This window comes from Erpetoichthys calabaricus, chromosome 18, assembly GCF_900747795.2.
Source record: "Erpetoichthys calabaricus chromosome 18, fErpCal1.3, whole genome shotgun sequence".
In the NCBI taxonomy this organism is placed as follows: domain Eukaryota; kingdom Metazoa; phylum Chordata; class Cladistia; order Polypteriformes; family Polypteridae; genus Erpetoichthys; species Erpetoichthys calabaricus.
Window position 1 is genome coordinate 52262048 of NC_041411.2, and position 24308 is coordinate 52286355.

The 24308-nt window shown below is 41.3% G+C and overlaps 1 protein-coding gene across 1 annotated transcript in view; it reads right to left on the reverse strand.

Annotated features, from left to right (window-relative positions):
* Positions 1–21099, reverse strand: part of eif4e3 (eukaryotic translation initiation factor 4E family member 3) — a 203331-nt gene extending 182232 nt beyond the window's left edge. Inside the window, exons 1-2 of the mRNA XM_051921532.1 lie at positions 20791–21099; positions 6105–6177 (exon numbers count right to left, since the gene is read on the reverse strand). Of these exons, the coding sequence (XP_051777492.1) occupies positions 6105–6177; positions 20791–20966 (249 nt within the window). The 5' untranslated portion in view covers positions 20967–21099. The remainder of the gene's footprint in view (positions 1–6104; positions 6178–20790) is intronic.
* Positions 21100–24308: the final 3209 nt, after the last annotated feature.

The window sequence follows — 24308 nt, forward strand, 5'->3', positions numbered from 1 at the left end:
TCCTCGCAAAGCTCCGGGACCAGATGGCATCCCAGGCCGTGCCCTCAGGGCGTGTGCTGACCAGCTAGCAGGTGTGTTCCCCAACATTTTCAATCTCTCCCTGAGGCAGTCAGTGGTCCCCACTTCCTTCAAGGCATCCACCATCATTCCTGTCCCAAAGAAACCGGTGGTCTCCTGTCTGAATGACTATCGGCCGGTTGCACTGACATCGGTCATTATGAAGTGTTTCGAGCAACTAGTCAAAGGTCACATCTGCTCCTCCCTCCCTGACACGCTGGATCCTCTCCAATTTGCTTACAGAGCAAACAGATCTACAGAGGATGCCGTTGCGCTAACAATAAACACTGCCCTCACCCACCTGGAAAGAGGAAATACATATGTAAGAATGCTGTTCATAGATTACAGCTCAGCATTCAACACCATCATCCCCTCAAAACTCGTCTTGAAGCTTGACGACCTTGGGTTGGGGACGACCATCTGCAGATGGATTTTCTCTTTCCTCACAAACAGGCCCCAGGTGGTGAGAGTCGGCAAACACACATCCTCATCACTCATTTTAAACACAGGAGCGCCGCAGGGCTGTGTGCTTAGCCCCCTCTTGTATTCCTTGTTCACCCACGACTGTGTTGCAAAACACGGCACAAACACCATCATCAAGTTTGCAGACGACACAACCATCATAGGCCTTATCACTGACAACGATGAGACGGCCTACAGAGAGGAGGTGCTGGCATTGAGTAATTGGTGCCTAGATAACAACTTGTCTCTTAACGTCAGCAAAACCAAGGAGATGATTGTGGACTATCGAAAACAACAAGGCAGAGAACACCAGGCCATCTACATCAGCGGCATAGAAGTTGAAAGGGTTAACAGCTTCAAGTTCCTCGGAGTAAACATCACCAAGGATCTCTCGTGGACCCTTCACATAGACACTGTGGTCAAGAAAGCTCGCCAGCGGCTCTATTTCCTGAGGAGGCTGAGGAAGTTTGGCATGAATGCCAACATCACCTCAAACTTTTACAGGAGTGTGGTCGAGAGTCTGCTGACGGGCTGCATTACCGTCTGGTATGGGAGCTGCTCTGCCAGCAGCCGGAAATCACTACAGAGAGTGGTGAAGGCAGCAGAGCACATCACGGGCAAGAGTCTTCCTGCCATTGAAGACATTTACCTCCATCGGTGCTTGCGTAAGACAAGCAGAATCATAAAGGACCACAGCCATCCAGCACGCCAGCTGTTCTCCTTGTTACCATCTGGCAGACGATACAGGAGTCTGGCTGCTCGGACTACAAGACTTAAGAACAGCTTTTACCACCAGGCCATTCGACTCCTCAACAGCAACACCTGAACACTTACATTCACTTACATTACATCTACATTGCATTACATCTACATTGCACTACTCACACACACACTGTACCTGCACACACTCTGAATACTGACTGGAACATGCATCTGCACTTTATAACTTATAACTTCTTTTAAAACATACACATTTTATTTTATATGGCTTGTCTATTTTTAACTTGTAATCTTTTTTTTAAGCTTTATTGGATCTAGGCTGAGTGACTTGTTTTTCTCGTCATATACATTTCATTGTATGTTGACCCTGTGTTAACCTATATATGACAAATAAACCTAAACCTAAAACTCTGCAGTGTATCACGATACATACGACCACGTGTTTTTTTTCCCACAATCTTGCCAGTCTCCACATGTTGCTGTATGCTGTTTCTTTTGTACTCCAGGACATGCAGAGGAAAGTATAGTAAAGAGCAGTAACTTCAGAGCTATATGCAATCATCAGACACTCCCCATCTGACACTGCTGTTTTCACATAAAGACACGCTAAAGCTCTGCAGTGTACTTGTGACTGGATTCTCGTACCAATGCTTGCGAACTGAAGTGTCTGCATGCACTTTTCGTGGCATTACACGCGTATTTTTTGAGCATGCCTATGTCGCTCAAACACAGGAACATATGTTGATGTAAAAGTATAACAAAACAAGTGCACTTTTATTCAAGACTATAACCGAAGAAAAAAGAAAGCAAGTTACAATAGGCGGTTGATATGACAGCTTGCGTGGTGCAATGCTAAGAACTGCTGATTTCCATTCCGTACTATATAAGTGTTAACATTTGAATCTGATGATTGCATATAGCGCTGTCTTATTCAGTGTGCGCAAGAACATGCAGGTGGCCAGTTACGGTGTGCTACAACGCACATCTTATAAAAAGAAAGAGTTTTAAAGAAATCATTTTATGACGTGAATAGTACCAATCAGAAAACATCGTCGAAGTAATGCAATATTATTTGAAAACGAACAGCATCAGATCGGGTGTGAAGTTATACTGGCGCTGTTTGAGTCAGATCAGAAGCTGAATAAGCTGAAAAAGCTCTTGTTCTGACTCTAAGTAAAAAGCATGAATTAATCAACAGAAATAACTGCGATCGACATTTTAAACTTAACGATTTACAGTGCATACCAATATATAAATTTTATGTCCGTTTGAGGAAAAAAAACACTTTCTCCAAAGTTGGGAATCGAACTCGGGTCTCTGTAGCACGGCAGGGGTGCTGTGTTCCAATTCAGCAAACCTTAGCGTTAAGCCAAGGAAGGTGTGGTACCATCCTTGAACCTTTTGTGAAAGTGTTTATTTGATGTTTGGACTTCAGGCTTCACACATTCTATAGTTTATGCCTACATTTTGTAACATTTATTACTAAAATATGAAAAAGTTTCTGTTTTAGCAATGTGTTTACACAGATTACTGTAGAAACGGAACACGCATGAAATGCGTGTATTCCAAATAACGATCTATTATTTCCATTCTAAAACTCCAGCAGTTCACTCACTCCCAGATAATCAAACAAGGAATGAGCTGGGAGAACTTAGTGAATGTTTTGCGACGATGGGGGATGGAATAGCCGGCTGCTTGTTTTAATCGGCACATTTAGAAGACAAAAGAGAGGTGAGAACAGTTTTAAGGTGTGCCAGATCTACAAGTTTTTTCGTAGACTCTGGTAATTCTAGTGTTAAGAGTGAATCAGAACAGGATTAGATGCAGAACATTACTTTTAGGGTTTAGACAAATGTTTAAAATCTGATCTATGTAACACTTATAGATTGAAAAAGAAAGAAAAAAACACAACAACAATAAAGAGAGCAGTGGGGTAAAAAAAAAAAAAAATAAAATAGAAAAACTTGTGTCCTCTCCTGGGGCCTCATGTATAACGCCGTGCGTAGAACTCACACTATAACATGGCGTAAGCACAAAAGCGGGATTGTGCGTACGCACAGAAAAATCCAGATGCAGGAATCTGTGCGCACGTAAAATTTCACGTTCTTCCACTACATAAATCCCGATCAGCGTGAAAAGTAACGCACGTGCACGCACCTTCTGTCCCTCCCCAACCCCTCCCAAAATAACGCCTCTTTGAATATGCAAATCAATATAAATAGCCTTCTGTGAAAAGACAATGGGAAAAGCACAGGGCAAAATGTAAGAATTTCAGCGAATACCAAGTGGAGGCAAAGGAAAAACGTACTATTTGTTGGTTTAAACAGTGGTATAATCAACAAAAGAAAGTTGATCGAGTGACAGAGTGTCGGAGAAACTCGAAAGATCGAGTTCACAAAGTCGCACAGTACCCGAAATAAAAAAAGAAATCACATATCAATGTCGCCGTGAAAAGGCGACTCGCAGCAGACCGTCTGAGTGTCATATGAAAGCTTATTAGGGTACAGACAAAAAAAATTGGCACACAGTGGGAAAAAAGCACGAAATGTCAACTTTAATCTCGAAATTTCCACTTTAATCACGTAGTTTATTTTGCCATTAAAGTAGAACATCATAAACTTCATCTTAAAATCGTTTATTTTACTAGTTTCTCAAGTAGCACGTTAAATGCTTTGTTCTGCATTTGATCTTCTATGTGCTCTGTGTGTGTGAATCACTACGTGCTTCCGTTCTTTCTCTTTCTCCGACAGGACACAGAATCCATTACATTCGAGATATTACAGCTCTCTGAATAATTAAAATACTGAGATGTATACGTGATATCATTTTCATGATTGATAGCAATGAAAGCATGTTATTAAACATGGGAACACGGTGGCGCGCAGTGATTGTTCATATCTCACGCAAGAGGCTTGCTGAGCCATGTGCGACCTTCGATGAAATAATTTATTACAGAAGTACTGTCTCTTTCAAACGTACCTTTCTTTCTCCAAATACCCAATTGCCACACAATCAGCTCTGTAATAGACGTTAAGCCATCTGTAAGCTTAGAATGCCGATTCTTCAAAACTTTTAAGGAACATTGAAATGTCTTCGTAGTACATGTTTAATTATTCTATCCGTCTATCCTTCCAGTGTCGCGTCAGCACCAGCAATAATACAGCGTAAGGCAGGAGCTATCCGTGAACCAGCTATACGCTGCGGTACCGTGTCCTCACGTTTAATTATTAACAATGCAGATTATTTAAATGAAGTTAAAGTTTTATCTGTATACTATAAGCAACATATTTTGCTGCATTTCATTTTAAAAATGATATTGTCATCATACGCGCTTTATAAAGTAGCGCAGGTTGTGCAATATTATAACTGTAGGGTAAGTTTACAGTGAGGTAATTGTACTTATAAGTACAAACAGTTCTGCAAGGAGCACTTGATGGACTGATCAAGTGCGTTTATAGTTCTTGGGATGAAACTGTTTCTGAAACGCGAGGTCCGTACAGGAAAGGCTTTGACGCTTTTTGCCGTGGTTGAGGTAGTGTGTACTTGAAACTGTATACCGATAATTCTCTTTCCGATCAGCTGCTGCTGTGATTCACACTCAGATACAGTGATATAAATACTCCGAGTGGTGCAGTGAGAGTAATATGGAAAAAGATGATCCGCAGTGGCAACCCTTAATGGGAGCAGCTGAAAGAAGAACAAGATGCAGTAAGCGTAACAACGCTAAAGCAGTTATGGTATTTGGAATACTACGGCTATTCCCTGGACCATTATATTGCTACAGGTTAATTACAATCAGATGCATTACACTAATAAACAATATGCAGTTAATTTCAGTGTATTTATAAAGCCGCGTCAGGAATGTGGAGCTAAGAAAGAAAGGGTGATCACACAGGAACAGTAGCACTGCTTTGACGCTGGGTGCCGCCAGTCTGCAAAACCGAGCGGAGAAATTGCGTACGCCAAGGTATGAGTTACCGTGGAAATGTGCATGGCTTTACGCCAAGTTTAGGTTTTATACATCGCGATTTGAGCGTGGAAACATTCGTACGCAACATTTCTGTGCGTACGCACCGTTTATACATGAGGCCGCTGGTTTTCAGCATTCATTGAAACTGGAATAAACACCCATAAGTACCTTTCTATGTTAGCATAATTGCACCTTTATTGTCAGCACATAGAAAGAAACTCAACATGGGTGTAAACAACAACTCCGATCCTGAAACCTAAATACACTGCAAACTGTCATATTTGTTGAGATTTCGTTTTTCACTGTGGGTTGGGCCCTGAAGGATAAAATAGTGTGATGGCTAAGACTTTGTAACTCATACCACAAGACTACTTGTTCACAAGAGTCGATCCACACATTGTATAACCACAAACAGGTAACTTAACTGAAAATAGTTGTAATATATCCCGATCTTTTAAGAAAACAAAGATAAAGGCTTTACCCAAATATAAAATCATAATGATAAAAAGTAAGTTCAGAGTAAGCTCGTGTTATGTCAGCCTACGTGTACACTTCAGAGAAGCCAGGATTAAAAAAAAAAAAAAAAAAAATCAGCTTATGAAAACTATCCATCGATTTATTGAACTCCACTCACTCATACACTTTTCTTAACAAGCATACACCTATTAATGCTATGGAGACCCAGAGCCCATCCTTATAGCAAATCAAGAATCAATCCTAGACAGAATGCTAGCCTACCATCTTTTTTTTTTTTTTATATATATATATATATATAAATGTAACACATTTATTATTTTCTAGTCTTTAGAAATTTCTACAATATGCAATGAACCCTGATATATATTGAGATATCAGAATTCATCCTGAGATCTGTCACATATACATTTTTTCCTACCTGTACTGTGTGCACTGTGTAAATCTTTTTGAGATTTGATTCACACTCGGCTGCTGTTGTCCCAGGTAAAGATCTATAAAGAGAAAATAAAAAAACATATACATAATTTTACACTGTACTGCAATTTGTGTAGAATACAGCACAATTTACAATCACGGAATACAAAGTATCAAAGTGACAGTGCTTCTGGATTATCCCCAAGCATAATTAAAAAGCAAATGACAAATACTCCAATCTGGAATACTTTACTGTTAGAGATAGTATTCCTCATACTTGGGTGGAGGTGGAAATTTGTTCTTTTCATAAAATGCAATTTTAGTTGCCGTTTTACAGCTGTTAACTAATCACTACTTTCATGGGTTTTCTTTTTCCTTCCATTACCCAGTCGTGGCACTAGGCACAAACGCTCTCTGGCCTAGGCATGTTGCAGCTACCTGCAATGTTGTGAAGATGAAGAATGCTCCAAAAGAATACCCTGTAAATGGTACCGCATATAGTATATGTCTTGTATAATGCCTACTAGGGTCTGGGTGGTTTTTAGCATTGGAATTGAATTAGAGGGGACTACCTAGAAATTACACACAAACTAAAAAAAAATCTATATTTCACAACATTTCAAAACAAGCTAACTGCTAAATGGCTAATATGAAGAGCCTAACATTGTAACACTACTTTTGTCAGAGATCAAAAATTTACAATTTAGTCTTTTATTTAGGTTCAACAATTAATTAATGGACAGATATTGTTAGTTTCCATGTTAATTGGTTTCTTTATTTTCTATGTGGTTTAACAAATCTGTCTCTTTAATGATACTAATTCTGTATTTAGTAATTTGTAAAATTTATAATTGCATATAGGAGTATCACAAGAGCTAATACTTCAGTACCAAATCAATACCAAAATTCCAAAAACGTAACAGTTTTTTCAATTGTTGGTAGTACCCTTGTGAAATCAGTAGCGCACTGAAGGGTAACTGCAAGTGGGTGTATGAGTAAAGCACTACACATATAAATGGCTTAGAGTGTTACAGCACCTTATTAACACAGCTCAAAAAGACAAAAAAGCAGAAGTGATTTCTGTAAATGATTTGTGTTTGAGGTTGGTGAATTCCAGTGTGTGACTGCCAGAATAATGGCTATTACAAAGAGGGGACAAAACACACACACTGACAGGCTTTTGTTATTGCCACTTTTATCCTATTGATGGGAGTTGTAATTGTTTAACTTGTAGATAGCAAGATGAATCATTTTTAAATATGATGCCCTACAAAGTCCCTATAAAAGAATGGAGGCACTGAATCCATTCCCTGGTTGGATGATTACAGATGTCTATTTGAGCATCTGTCCATTTTCTAACCGGCAACTGCACATATAAGACTGGGGAATGACATAATAAACTGCATCACTGGCAGTGCTAACAACAGTTGTAGCAAGTAAATAAATATTGAGACAAATTACAAACGAAGAGGCTATCTAACTTATGTGCACTGGCATTGAAATGAGCCATTCCATTTGTTAATACTAAAAAAAAAAAACAAAAAAACGCAGAGTAGTGTTTCCAGATGCTTTAAAGCATGTGTCTCACGACTTAACAGAAACGCACCGCAGAGACAACAGTTAAAGCAGTATCAGCAAAACACCATACTGAATACAAATCTACAAATGCTAAATGTGTCAGTTGTTTCGTTTTTGAAGACAAATGACTGCACGAGTATAACTCCTAACGTGATGAATGCAGTAAAAAAACGTGTAGTATATCACATCTTTGAACAGTACATTGGCAAATGCAATGCAGTCTCTGAATTACAGTTAATTGACTACAAATAACAGCAGCCTACTAACATTCTCATTCTGGATTTGTACAATCATGATAATCTGAAAACAAAAAAGTGATTGCTGTTTTTACAAGAGTTCTTGAATAATGGATTAATTTAAAAGAGACTAGGGGGCTCCGCCCCCTGCTCGCTTCGCTCGCCAACCCCCGGGTTTGGTCCTGTGGAAATACAATTTAAAGTGTTTTTTTTTTTCCATGGGAATTGTTACATATGCATTATGTTCACTTTTCATTTTAAAACTTCAGTAAAAACAATATTGAAGATATCATTGATCACATTGAATTTTGATTCCTTGTTTGGTCTTACAGCGTGATCATGCAACGTATAACTGGCCGTGAGTGAATATCGTTTCTTTGTCTCTTTATAAATAAACCAACTTTTTCAAAATGTTTGTATTTGGGATTTGTTAATTGTCATTGCAAAAGCTATTCTCACGGGAAACTTAACGTTTTAATACGAATGGCATATCAAGATCTCTTTTTTGCCCAAACACCGTTTCTAGTTCATTCAATAAAAATAAGACTTTGTGATAAATCAATCTACTTATGGAAGTGAGACTATCCAGAGCTGATGTAGCCGGCGGCATTGTTTTCAAGAAGCTGCGGATTTCTGGCCATTGCATATTGCACATCATTGTTAGAAATAAATCTGGCCGATCGATAGTTCTGGATATTGCCACTGCATCATGATATAACTGTTGCAATGCTCTTCGACTACCTTGATATGATGATGGTAATATTACTGCTTTACCTACTTTGAATTTATCTGAACTATTAATATTTAAATTTTGAACATGATCAATGAGACCTTGCATATGTTCCGTTCCAAGTTTAGCTTGATTCCATTTAATAAAGAAGAGACGATTAGCTGCGACTTTTACATACGCATTAATAATGTAATGTTGCGACAGACGTTGAGATGACAGAAGTGGGTTAAATTCATGGGAACATATCGTTAATTTTGACCCGAAATATTGTGTGGGTGTTATTCGTTTTACTGAATGCGTTTGTTTCATATTGTATGACCATCCTGTTTCGCCATCTGGGAAAAGCAAAGGAAACAGTAAAGGGTCGGCGTGTGGCGATGTATTTGACATAAATGATGAATCATGCTTTGCCTTTGGATATACATGAATATTTACTCTGGCTTTGATATCTCCGCCTTTTGAAATTATTATCGCTGACAATTCGTCATATGTGGGTTTATTATGAATGTAACTGTGATCTTTCAGATTCATATAGAAATCCATGAAAATTTCTTTGTCCATGTTTTGCTGATAAATTTCGTGTAAAGTGGGATACATTTGGACGTATGGATTTGAATCCATTATTGTCTGTATAATTTCTATTACGTCGGATTATTTAACTCTTTCGATTCTATGTTGCATCGATTCTCCGTGATCATAAAGATACACCTGACCAAATTGTGTTTTTTTCTAAATGAAACTTGTCATAGCTGTAATTGTTGCGGGAACACAGATTCTCATAGCGTATTGTCCATTATTATGTAAATCAACGTTTTGTGCATTGAATGATGCTAATGCGAAAAGATTATTCTAGACGCATATACTTTGCCTGTAGTGTTTATGGATTTCACTTTCACCAAACACAAATCTTTGAATTCTTGCAGAAACGCCTCTTCATTGGGAAACAGCAGTACTTTTCCCTGATGGCAACATGAATTAGACGATCTACAAGTCTCTGACTTAAACTTTAAAGCATACAAAATCTTCATACTTCCAACATATCACCTATGTCCATATATTCAAAAGTCTTTTTGCTGTTATTTCACCTAGTAATAATTTCCGTTTGTTTGCACGAATGCGATCTGTACTCTTTTTTTTTTTTTTTTTTTTGACACTTTTGAATTTTAGTACTGCCATATTTTTGATCTTGCTCTGCGTGTGTATCGTGCCAAGGTTTTTTTTGAGCCTTCCGAATTCCACTGCTTTCACAATCTGTAACCTGCTCTGCATGTGTATGGCGCCAATTTTTTTGAACGTCTTTATGAAGTTCTACTGTGTGTTTTACTCTTTGTCTTTTATTTCTGACCCTGTTTGGACCTGCAAAGTTTTCAATTCCACTTGTTCTGGGCTGATTATTACTTTCCTTGCCTAGGTCACCGTCTCACGGGAACATGCTTCCAACGGATGTCAGTATAACATGACTTGACCGTGTTGCGGGAAGTGAAAGTGTCTCTGCCTCTCTGAAGTGTCTCTCTGTCTCTCTTCAGAAGATCACGTCTCGTCACAAGATTTTCTTTTATAATAGAGAGACAAGGTTAATTTCATACAGGAAGTGTTAAAGTTTGAACAAATGTAAAAGGAAGGGACAGTAGTTTGCAACATTTGAAATTTGAATAGATTTGATTCATCCAATAAATATTGATATTTAGTAAAGTTTTTTTTTTTTGTTTTTTTTTTTTTTTTACCAGCTAATAATGCAAATATAAAGCTTACAAAAGTAAATATTACAAACCTACCAGGGTGATTTATTATCTGACAAACTAGACTTTAAAAACGTGTTGTTACAAAAATAGCTTTAAAGAATATTTATATTAAAATATCCTGAATTATCCTTGAACCAGTAATTCAACTGTAAAGACAGTTTTTTCTTTTTAGTATTGATTTTAAGCTGCATCTTTCAGTCACAGGAAAGAAAATGTTAAACAATAAAATTAGAATGTATACTTGGTAAAATAAAAATCACACAGTTCATGATGACATCATCCTTTATAAACCCTATGCTAATAGTAATCCCCCCCCCCCCCCGATTATAACATCCCCCAATTTGCTGTTATACTGGAGAAATCCCCATGTCTATCACAAATTAAATTCAATTCTTGCATTGTAATTTGATATTTATAAATGCCCATACCGGTTTACTTAAATGATAGCTGGGCTACAACTTGATTGGTATACAGTACTAATATTTTAAAGCTGCTAATATTAGTAATATTTATATATTTTATATTCTATTAAATGAAAATTACACAATATTGTTAACCTGAATAATTAAGGCACTTAAAGATAAATAAAATTCAAACCCCTCCTTTAACCGTCACCTTATCGTGGTGGAGGGGTTTGCGTGTCCCAATGATCCTAGGAGCTCTGTTGTCCGGGGCTTTATGCCCCTGGTAGGGCCACCCAAGGCAAACTGGTCCTAGGTGAGGGATGAGACAAAGAGCGGTTAAACAAACCTCCTATGAAGAAAAACCATTTTGGACGGCGTTTTCCCTTGCCCGGACGCGGGTCACCGGGGCCCCACTCTGGAGCCAGGCCTGGAGGTGGGGCTCGATGGCGAGCGCCTGGTGGCCGGGCCTGCACCCATGGGGCTCAGCCGGGCACAGCCCGAAGAGGCAACGTGGGTCCCCCTTCCCATGGGCTCACCACCTATGGGAGGGGCCAAGGAGGTCGGGTGCAGTGTGAGTTGGGTGGTGGCCGAAGGCGGGGACCTTGGCGGTCCGATCCTCGGCTACAGAAACTGGCTCTTGGGACGTGGAATGTCACCTCTCTGAAGGGGAAGGAGCCTGAGCTAGTGCGCGAAGTTGAGAGGTTCCGGCTAGATATAGTCGGGCTCACCTCGACGCACAGCTTGGACTCTGGAACCAATCTCCTTGAGAGGGGCTGGACTCTCTACCACTCTGGAGTTGCCCCCGGTGAGAGGCGCCGAGCAGGTGTGGGTATACTTATTGCCCCCCAACTTGGAGCCTGTACATTGGGGTTTACCCCGGTGGACGAGAGGGTAGCCTCCCTTCACCTTCGGGTGGGGGGACGGGTCCTAACTGTTGTTTGTGCGTATGCACCGAACAGCAGTTCGGAGTACCCACCCTTTTTGGAGTCCCTGGAGGGGGTGCTAGAGGGCATACCTTCTGGGGACTCCCTCGTTCTGCTGGGAGACTTCAATGCTCACGTGGGCAATGACAGTGAGACCTGGAAGGGCGTGATTGGGAGGAATGGCCCCCCTGATCTGAACCCGAGCGGTGTTTTGTTATTGGACTTCTGTGCTCGTCACGGATTGTCCATAACGAACACCATGTTCAAGCATAGGGGTGTTCATATGTGCACTTGGCACCAGGACACCCTAGGCCTCAGTTCGATGATCGACTTTGTGCTCGTGTCGTCGGACTTGCGGCCACATGTCTTGGACACTCGGGTGAAGAGAGGGGCGGAGCTGTCAACTGATCACCACCTGGTGGTGAGTTGGCTTCGATGGTGGGGGAGGATGCCGGTCAGGCGTGGTAGGCCCAAACGTGTTGTGAGGGTCTGCTGGGAACGTCTGGCAGAGCCCCCTGTCAGAAGTAGCTTCAACTCCCACCTCCGGCAGAACTTCGACCACATCCCGAGGGAGGTGGGGGACATTGAGTCCGAATGGGCCATGTTCCGTGCCTCTATTGTTGAGGCAGCTGACCGGAGCTGTGGCCGTAAGGTGGTCGGTGCCTGTCGTGGCGGCAATCCCCGAACCCGCTGGTGGACACCGGCGGTGAAGGATGCCGTCAAGCTGAAGAAGGAGTCCTACAGGACCCTTTTGTCCTGTGGGACCCCGGAGGCAGCTGATAGGTACCGGCAGGCCAAGCGGAATGCGGCTTTGGTGGTTGCTGAGGCAAAAACTCGGGCGTGGGAGGAGTTTGGGGAGGCCATGGAGAATGACTTTCGGACGGCTTCGAGGAGATTCTGGTCCACCATCCGGCGTCTCAGGAAGGGGAAGCAGTGCAGTGTCAACACTGTATATGGTGGGGATGGTGCGCTGCTGACCTCGACTCGGGACGTTGTGGGTCGGTGGGGGGAATACTTCGAAGACCTCCTCAATCCCATTAACATGCCTTCCAATGAGGAAGCAGAGCCTGGGGTCTCAGAGGTGGGCTCCCCCATCTCTGGGACTGAGGTCACCGAGGTGGTCAAAAAACTCCTTGGTGGCAGGGCCCCGGGGGTGGATGAGATACGCACGGAGTTCCTCAAGGCTCTGGATGTTGTAGGACTGTCTTGGCTGACACGCCTCTGCAACATCGCATGGACATCAGGGACAGTGCCTCTGGATTGGCAGACCGGGGTGGTGGTCCCCCTCTTTAAGAAGGGGGATCGGAGGGTGTGTTCCAACTACAGAGGGATCACACTCCTCAGCCTCCCTGGAAAAGTCTATTCAGGGGTCCTGGAGAGGAGGGTCCGTTGGATAGTCGAGCCTCGGATTCAGGAGGAACAGTGTGGTTTTCGTCCTGGTCGCGGAACAGTGGACCAGCTCTATACCCTTAGCAGGGTCCTGGAGGGTGCATGGGAGTTTGCCCAACCAGTCTACATGTGTTTTGTGGACTTAGAAAAGGCATTCGACCGTGTCCCTCGGGGAATCCTGTGGGGGGTACTCAGAGAGTATGGGGTACCGGCCCCCCTGATAAGGGCTGTTCAGTCCCTGTACGATCAGTGCCAGAGCTTGGTCCGCATTGCCGGCAGTAAGTCGAACCCGTTTCCAGTGAGAGTTGGACTCCGCCAGGGCTGCCCTTTGTCACCGATTCTGTTCATAACTTTTATGGACAGAATTTCTAGGCGCAGCCAGGGTGCTGAGGGGGTCCGGTTTGGTGGGCTCAGGATTGGGTCACTGCTTTTTGCAGATGATGTTGTCCTGTTTGCTTCATCAGGCCGTGATCTTCAGCTCTCTCTGGATCGGTTCGCAGCCGAGTGTGAAGCGGCTGGGATGAGAATCAGCACCTCCAAATCCGAGACCATGGTCCTCAACCGGAAAAGGGTGGAGTGCCCTCTCAGGGTTGGTAGCGAGATCCTGCCCCAAGTGGAGGAGTTCAAGTATCTCGGGGTCTTGTTCACGAGTGAGGGAAGAATGGAGCGTGAGATCAACAGGCGGATCGGTGCGGCATCCGCAGTAATGCGGGCGTTGCATCGGTCTGTCGTGGTGAAAAAGGAGCTGAGCCGCAAGGCGAAGCTCTCAATTTACCAGTCGATCTATGTTCCTACCCTCACCTATGGTCATGAGCTCTGGGTAGTGACCGAAAGAACGAGATCGCGAATACAAGCGGCTGAAATGAGTTTCCTCCGCAGGGTGTCTGGGCTTTCCCTTAAAGATAGGGTGAGAAGCTCAGTCATCCGGGAGGGGCTAAGAGTAGAGCCGCTGCTCCTCCGCATCGAGAGGAGTCAGATGAGGTGGCTCGGGCATCTGATCAGGATGCCTCCTGGACGCCTCCCTGGTGAGGTGTTCCGGGCACATCCAACCGGGAGGAGGCCCCGGGGAAGACCCAGGACACGCTGGAGGGACTATGTCTCTCGACTGGCCTGGGAACGCCTTGGGATTCTCCCGGAAGAGCTAGAAGAAGTGGCCGGGGAGAGGGAAGTCTGGGCATCTCTGCTCAAGCTGCTGCCCCCGCGACCCGACCTCGGATAAGCGGGAGACAATGGATGGATGGATGGATGGATGAATGGGATTTCAATGTTTTGCCTTGGTATCGAAAATTTCATTGGTATTGTTGTCAAATACAAAAATTCTGCCATTTTTGACATCTCTACTTGCATTTTACAGGAGAATTGTCAAAGTGATCTGCCTTAGTGTAGAGGGCTATACAAAAATATATTGAACAGAATTTCAATAGTAAGCACTAAACCAGGGATCTCCAACTCCAGTCCTGGGGCCTCATGCATAACAGAGTGCGTAGAATTCACACTAAAACATGGCATAAGGACAAAAACGTAAATGTGCATACGCACAAAAAAATCCAGATGCATAAATCTGTGCATTTGCCAACTTCCAAATTCTTCCGCTCCATAAATTCCGGTCAGCGTGAAAAGTAACACACTTGAACACGCCTGCTGCCCCACCCCAAACACCTCCAAGAATGATACCTCTTTGAATATGCAAATCAATATAAATAGCCCTTAAGCTCAGCGTTCTGTGAAAAGACAATGGCAAAAGCATGGGGAAATAGAAGAATTTCAGCGAATACCAAGTGGAGGCAAGGAAAAACATAGTATTTGTTGGTTTGGTATAAACAACAAAAGGAAGTTGATCAAGTGACATAGAGTGTCGGAGAAACTCGAAAGCTCAAGTTCACAAAGTCGCACAGTGTCTGAAATAAAAAAAGAAGTTGTCATATATCAAAGTTGCTGTGAAAAGGTTAGTCATAGCCCACCGTCTGAGTGTCATATGAAAGCTTATTAGGATACCAAGAAAAGAAAAAAAAAAAATAGGGGCACAGTGAGAAAAAAGCTCGAAATGTCAACTTAAATCTTGAAATTTCCACTTTAATCATGTAGTTTATTTTGTCATTAAAGTAGAACATCATAAACTTAATCTTTAAATCGTTTAATTTACTAGTTTCTCAAATACCATCGTAACTATAGTAGTTCGTTAAATGCTTTGTTTTGTATGTGTTCTTCTATCTGCAATATGCGTGTGAATCACTATGTGCATCTTAAATGACTGGACACAGAATCCATTACATTCGTGATATTACAGCTCTCCAAATAATTAAAATACTGAGATGTATATTTGATATAATTTTCATGATGATAGGAGTTAAAGCATGTTATTAACACTAGAATTACAAGAGGCTACGAAAAAACTTGTAGATCCAGCCCACCTTAAAACCGTTCTCACCTCTCCTTTGTCTTCTAAATGTGCTGATTAAGATGAGCAGCAAGCAGCCGGCTATTCCATCCCCCACCACCGCAGAACATTCACTAAGTTTTCCCAGCTCATGCCTTGTTTGATTATCTGAGATTGACTTAAGTGCTGGAGTTTTAGAGTGGAAATAACAGATCGCTATTTGGAACACACGCATTTCATGTGTGTTCCGTTTCTACAGTAATCTGTGTAAACACATTTTTAAAACAGAAACGTTTTTCATATTTTAGTAGTAAATGACAAAATGTAGGCATAAACTATATAATGTATGAAGCCTGAAGTCCAAAGATCAAATAAACACTTTCACAAAAGATTCAAGGAATAGACAACAGCTTCAGTGGCGTAGCAGTAAGATTTGCTGATTTGTAATCAAGAGTCCCCAGTTCAATCCCCACTCAGTCCTATATTTGCCGCTTTCAGCTGTGAGCTGCTCCTTTTGTTAATATACAGTACACACATACATTAGGTTTGCGTCTGTAACACACGGTGTGCATTTATAGGACTTGTGAAAGTTACCTTTTTTTTTTTTTTTTTTTTTAAACTTTTATTCTCTCTAAATCACAATCACGATACATACTACCGCAACCCCTTGCCAGCCCCCCCCTTAACACCCCCCCCCCCAAGGGATCTAACGCTGTTATTTTTCATTTGAAACGGAATAACTAGAGATGTGAATGGTGTTTTGAGACAATGGAACTGGACATTCCCTCATCTGGAGGGATTAAAGCGGACACACAAAGGCTGGCGAATTTGCCTTCTTCGTATCTCACCGTCACTTGATTTTTTTTTTTATTCAGTTTTATTGAGTGTTCCTGCTCATGCTGAATTAGTGTGCACCTTATGGTGTATGATATCAAAAAAAAAACAAAAAAAAAAAAAAAAACACAGACGTAGGTATATATGATATTTGGAATTATTTGTTTTATGACCTGTATAGTACATTTCGGAAAACTTTGTGGCACGGATGCAAAATTATTCATATTATTCATATTCATTCGCATAACATCTTGTGGTTTGTAATCAGTTACTGCATGTTTTTTTTCCCCGATCTTGCCAGTCCCCACATGTTGCTGTATGCCGTTTCTTTTGTACTCCAGGACATGCAGAGGACAGAATAGTACAGTGCAGTAACTTCAGTGTTATATGCAATCATCAGATTCAAATGTTAACTTTTCACACACATGCAAGGATCGTCTTTCCAACATTTACAACGTGTGTACCTGTTACAATGTACACACTTAACTCTATGCTGTGGTTCCTATTACACACCTGAAAGAAAGAGACAATATATGTGAAAACATCATTGCACTAATGCAATATTATTTGAAAACGAACAGCATCAGATCGGGTTTGGATTTATGCTGGCGCTATTACTGAAAGAAAAAAAAGATCAACATGTGCGTTGATCCTTCAGCAGTGAATAAGCTCACGCGCTCTAACATCCCCCCCTTCCCCCCCACCCCCGATCTGACTCTAAGAAATAGCGCAAGTACAGACGCAAACCAAGTGTGATCAAGAGTCCCCGGTTAGATCCCCACTCACTCCTATATTTGCTGTTTTCAGTTGTAAGCTGCTCTTTTTGTTAATATTATACAGTACACACATACACTTGGTTTGCGTCTGTACTTGCGCTGTTACTTAGAGTCAGATCGGGGGGGGGGGGGGGTGGTAGAGCGCGTGAGCTTATACAGTGCAGCAGGAACAACACACATGTTGATCTTTTTTTTTTTCTTTCAGTACATGTGCCTTCCCAGTTTATTTATATATCTAGTGACTTCTATTACGCAATCTCATTAACTGACAGTACATACCATAAATTTTATGTCCGTTTGAGGCTAAAAAGAAAAAAAAAAAAAAAGAACACTTTCTCCTCTACGGGGAATCGAACTCAGGTTTCTGATGGACAGTAAGCCTGCTGCGCTCTGAGACAGCAAATCTTACTGCTTTGCTACGGAAGCTGTTGTATTGTTCTTGAACCTTTTGTGAAAGTGTTTATTTGATGTTTCGACGTCATGCTGCTTCACACATTCTATAGTTTATGCCTACATTTTGTAACATTTATTACTAAAATATGAAAAAGTTTCTGTTTTAACAATGTGTTTACACAGATTACTGTAGAAACGGAACACACATGAAATGCGTGTGTTCCAAATAACGATCTATTATTTCCACTCTAAAACTCCCCTTCACTCCCAGATAATCAATCAAGGCATGAGCTGGGAGATGCTCCTGCACGTTCTAAGTCGGTGGGGGGATGGAATAGCCGGCTGCTTGCAGCTTGTTTTTATCAGCACATTTAGAGGACAAAGGACGCTGGCGGAGAGGTGCGAATGGTTTTAAGATGGGCTGGATCTACGAGTTTTTTCGTAGACTCTGGTAATTCTAGTGTTAAACATGGGAACATGGTGGAGCAGTGATAGTGACGAGCTGGCACCCTGTCCACAGACTGCTTCACGCAAGATGCTTGCTGCGCCGTGCACAACATTCAATGAAATAATTTATTGCAGCAGTATTGTTTCTTTCAAACATACTAACCTCCAATTCCTGTCCTTACTTTTCTTTCTCCAAGTAACCAATCGCCACACAATCAGCTCTGTAAGCCATCTGTAAGCTTAGAATGCAGATTCTTCAAAACCTTTAAGGGACATTGAAATATCTTCATAGTACTTGTTTAATTATTCTATCCATCTATCCTTCCAGTGCAAGAATACAGCGCGAGGCAGGAACAATCTCTGAACGAGGCACCAGATCATCTCGCTAGCGCTGCGCCACCGTGTCCTCACATGTTTAATTATTAACAAAATAGATTATTTAAATGATGACAGCATGGCTGAGGCACCTTGTGCTTGATGTTGTATACCGATAATTCTCTTTCCGATCAGACTGCACACTCAGATACAGTGGGATAAATAGTTTGAGTGTTACATTGAGAGGAACAATGCTAAAGCAGCTATGGTATTTGGAATAGTTTGGCCATTCCTGGGACCATTATATTTTTACAGGTTAATTACAATCAGATGCCTTATGCAGGTAATTTCAGTGTATACTGTATGACAAAGCCATATCAGGGATGTGGATCTAAAAAAAGAAAGGGAAACCACACTGGAACAAAAGCACTGCTTTGACGCTGGGTGCCGCCAGTTTGCAAAACCGAGCAGAGAACTTGCGTACACTAGGGTTTGAGCTAGCGTGAAAATGTGCGTTGCTTTGCGCCAAGTTTAGGTTTTATACATCGCGATTTGAGCATGGAAATGGGAGTACGCAACATTTTTGTGCATATGGACCGTTTATACATGAGGCTCCTGGATAGCTACTGCGGCTGCAAGTTTTCATTCTCTTTTCTTAATTAGTGACCAGTTTTTGCTGCTAATTAACTATTTCCCTTTATTTTAATTGACTTTTCTTGAGACTTGGACTGCTGAATTGATTGCCACTTCTTCTAGCTCTTCCGGGAGAATCCCAAGGCGTTCCCAGGCCAGTCGAGAGACATAGTCCATCCAACGTGTCCTGGGTCTTCCCTGGGGCCTCCTCCCGGTTAGACATGCCCGGAACACTTCACCAGGGAGGCGTCCAGGAGGCATCCTGATCAGATGCCCGAGCCACCTCATCTGACTCCTCTCGATGCGGAGGAGCAGTGGCTCTACTCTGAGCCCCTCCCGGATGACTGAGCTTCTCACCCTATCTTTAAGGGAAAGCCCAGACACCCTGCGGAGGAAACTCATTTCAGCCGCTTGTATTCGCGATCTCGTTCTTTCGGTCACTACCCATAGCTCATGACCATAGGTGAGGGTAGGAACATAGATCGACTGGTAAATTGAGAGCTTCGCCTTGCGGCTCAGCTCCTTTTTCACAACAGACCGATGCAGCGCCCGCGTTACTGCGGATGCCGCACCGATCCGCCTGTCGATCTCACGTTCCATTCTTCCCTCACTCGTGAACAAGACCCCGAGATACTTGAACTCCTCCACTTGGGGCAGGATCTCGCTACCAAATTTGAAGGCAAATCTCATTGTTAATTAAACCCGTTATTTAATTCCATAGTGCTCATTCTGCCCTGGCAGACATTTCCAAAACTGTTGATTTTCGTTTTTATGAGCTGTCGAAATGTTTTGTGGACCTGAGCAGATGAAAATTACTGAGGCCTTCACCTTTCTTTATTTTCAGTTATTGTGTGATGCACGCTGGTTGTTATTTATGTGTTGGTTCATTTTGTGTCTTAATATTGTTTGGTTGCTAATTAAGGGAAAAATAAATAATTAAGGGGCCTGAGTCTTAAGGTGTGCATCAATTAAAATTAAGGCAAAGAGTTAATTAGCAGCAAAATCTGGTCACTAATTAAGAAAGGGGTTTTAACTGACTACGCCAGACTCGTCTCAAATATCTGGTTCTGAAACTCTTGCTGGTTTAGTACAGTATTATTCATGAGCTCCAAAAGTTACACCTCTGAAAATACCGGAAACGAAAAACAAGGAAATGAAAATGAACCGAGAAACAGTGATCTCCGGAACACTGAAACAAGAAAATGCAATAAACATTATAATGTAATCCGGCAATGCAAACACAAAACGAACTTCAACAGTAGCGTCTTTTATATAGTTTTAAGAATTTTGGAGAGACTGGGGATCCTCGAATCTAACCACTACAGAAAGTACGCTGTGAATAGAAAACGTTCAATATCCGCAGGCAGAGCATCGCAGAGTAATACACTTTGAACTCGGGGAAAGTATCCTGCCAAATTTCCTAACACATTCGTTACAAGGGTTAACAAATTCAGATTATACGGAGATTTCAGATTTACTGAATGGACAATAACCCAGCCAATACACTAATGTATCTGCCACCGACTGAATTACAATCAAAACTGAAAGGCAGAAATTGTCTCCAGACAAACCATATTATGATGCGATTTTCCTATATAGTGGGATTCGGTAAAATAAGAAGAATTGTCGTTGCAATACGCATTTTTACTGAGACTACGGCACAGAGTTTAGTATTCTAACAATGAAAAATGCTGAATTACAAATAAATAATGCGTTACGCTGCAGGCCGACATATATACTTGGGTTTGCATCTGTCCTTTTCTACTATATTCAATAGGCGAGAGTACTGACCTTCCCATAAACATACAGAACAAAGTAAGGAAACATATATAAAAGAGTAATTAAAGCACGTGTTCAAAAAATTGATACTATCAGTCGAGATAACACTCACATTTCGTGAAAAATTCACTTACCTATCAAGCCAAAAAGTCCACGGTGAATGAAGTGGAATGGCCGTACCTGCCTCGTCACGACTCGTTATGTGCTCTAATTCTCTCTCGTCTATGTCAATGCTGTTTTCACTGTCATTCACAATAGTGGGATCGATTTGATCCTTTATCGATATTCTGTCCGATGCAGGAAAGGCCATACTTGAAGCAGTTTAAACTAAATATATGTATGTGTATATATATATTTATATACACGTATAACGTGAACAGCAGCACAAAACCCGGTACCACTGATCTACATGGAGCGTCACCAGAACAACAACAGTAACGTGCTTACGTCACAGAACGACGTCCCCCCCCCCCCACTTACGTCGCATGCACTGTTGCTTCCGTGTACGGATTTTAATGAATACTAGCTGAGTTAACTGATGTTACCTAAGTGAGAAACTGGAAAGATAAAACATTATTTTAAAATTATGTAACTTTATTATCCTTAATCTGGTTGTATTTAGTACACAACTGTTAGTACTGAAAGGTTCCAGCATACTTGATTTTTCCCTCTTGTACAAAGAACCTCAAATCTCAATAAATAACTGAAGACAAAATGTTCCCACCTGGGGTAGCGTGGGGCAATGTCAACAATAATACAAGTATGCAAAATTAAACTCATTAAGACATGTTTTGATTGTGAATAGTTATTTTTACTTTCATTTTAGAACACAAAAATATTGGAATGTTTCTATCATCACATTTAATTGCAAAACTGAAAAGTAATGTAATTAAAATTAAACTAATTGCACAATGTATTCATATATGTTCTAATAAGTTTAACTTCAAAATATTTAGTCAGTCTAATATTTTTAACAATATATATTTAAAGAGGGGTGACACTCTGGTTTCCTTCTATAGTCCAAAGACATGCAACTTAGGTGGACTGGTCATTAAATTGACATTGGGTGTGTGTGTGTGTGTGTGTGTGTGTGTGTGTTCACCATGCGATGGACTGGCGTCCTGTCCAGGGTTTGTTCCTGCCTTGCGCTGTATGGTAACTGGGATAGGCTCCAGCACCCCCACACAGGACAAAATGGTTTAGAAAATGACTGACTATATGTAAAGAAGACAGCAATACATACTCATATATTTGTAATCTTTATCTGGTGAATCCCTATGAATCACCCAGAAGGAGTCCACCATCATATTGACATCCCAACATCCCTGGTACCTTCTTTCCAGTTTTTTGATGTCCATCCTTCCAGAGAAGATTTTCAGGGAAAAATTCCAAAAGCAAATTCAATAAGTGAATTTTGAAACTCATATTGCAACCCAAATGAAATTAAGAAGTACTTAATTTTAATGACATTTTATTGTGAATTATTTGTGGAACATTTGAACCCATCCCTAATGAAACAGATTGCTTTTTAATCTAAAGAGACCCTGCCCAGACTTTCCAAGGATTAATCCTCCACTTTAGATGCTCCCATTACTGTGACTGAACTTAATAAGGCTTCAGGTTCACTGCATGATGGAAAGGCTCTTGGCTCAGCTGGGTAGCCAACAAAGCACCTGTTAACATTTTAAAAACAACTGTTGACCCTAGTCTATTAAATTCCTAAAGCTGCCATCTCCTCCACTGGATTGATCAACTCTGCTTACACAGCCATAATCATTTAATTCTTTAAACAAGGCAACAAACCCACTGATTGTTCAAACTATTGCCTAATTTCTCACATCACTTTCAAGTAGTATTTTCCAAAATAATTCACCTAAATCAGACAGGCTTCATTCATTTTTGTCAATGTACAGACAATGCAAGGCATCTCCTGAACAATATTGATACTGTCCCTATTCTTTAATAGGATTTAATGCCTTGTTCAATGCTAAAATGGTTTTTGATCATATGAATCTGAAGTTCCTCTAGAAAGTTTTGTACCAGATGGATTTTGTTGTGTGTTATATTAATATGAACAAAACAATATATTCATTTTTTTCTGCAGTCTTTCTGACTAATTCAGTGATGGCATGACCCTATCCACTTTTTCCCCCACTTAACTTCTCCATTGAGCCTGTAGAAGTTGCCATTTGTTACTCTAACTTCATTTCTACCATCATTACACACGATACTAACCCCCCCCCCCCCAAAATCTGTCTTTGTACTGATAGCATCTTGCTGTTTCTTGGACACCCCAACCACTGACCTCCCTCATGTCCTCATCCTACTGTATGTAGCTCCTTTGAAGTCCAGACTGGGTATAAAATGAATTGGACTAACTCTGCCCTTGTCTCTCTCAAGCCTTCTGAATCTTGAATCTTTCTCTTCAATGAACGCCCCCTGTGTGCAAACTTGGTCTACAGTTCAACATTTCATCTTTAAATTACATCATTACAATAAATTACAGCTGTATTTTTATGAGTGCTAAAGTCTTTTGGCCTTCCGTACTCAGATGTCCCTTTGCTTCCACTCTACAATGGATGCTATTTAAATTAATATTGTCCCTTGGTTCAGTTTCTTGTGCTCCCTCTTTCTCCCCCCAAAAAATATTGGCAAGAAGTTAGATCTCTCAGGTCTTGATTCCTGTGAGATGGCAAAAGACTCTCCATTAAACACTGTATCTTGACGAATGATAGGTCTGTCTTAGGAGTGGCCCTTTCCTGATTTGAAATTATACCACTGGCTGTTTTCCTTGAGATATGTTTGGTGTTGGCTGGAGTGTCCTGGAAACCCCTCGTTCTGGTTTTCAGTTGAATCAAACCTGGCCCACCCCAGATTTAATTCACTTTTTCACGTTACTTCTAGAAATTTAAAACAGCAATCTCTTAAATTATAGTAGGTCTTTTAATTTCTTATGCACTCATAGTCTTACACAAAGTTGATAAACATTGTGAGGTGGCCAAACATGGGTTCAAGCAAAGTCAGAACAACTCAAAAAGGTTTGGGACTCCAGCCAGGTAGTTAATTCCTTCAAATTTCACAAACTTAAACAGTTGCCATCTTGTAATACTTAACATAACGCAAGCAAGAACAAAATCAAAACTGCTATAGCTCTTGGTAAGCAAACACAACAACGGAAAGTATTTTCAGAGCTTTCACTCTCCAGAACTGGTCTCATCAAGATATATTGAGATTACTTAATGGAGGCACCCAGTCTTTTTATAATGGGAGGACTGAAAGGGGTGGGGCTAGTTTCCTTCACTGGAAGGTTTCTGGGAGTTTTGGGGAAAAAGGGAACAAGTTTAGCGACAGCGCCCCCTCTCACCCTGGTGGGTTACCATTTACCTCGAATGAGCCTTCAAGGAGATCCTCAGCTGCACATGCTTGACAACATGTAGGTCCCTCCCCAAGTCTGCATTCACATGCACCCATTTTTAATAACTTCAGTCTTTGTGTAGAAAGTAACCCTACCTCTTTCCTGTGATAGCAGTGGGATGTGTGTTTTAATATGTGCTGATATTTTCATGGTGATGTTTGGTTTACTATAATTTGTACAGTATTTGCATTATTATTTAATAATAATTTGACAACAAAAACTTTTGCTGAGGGGTAT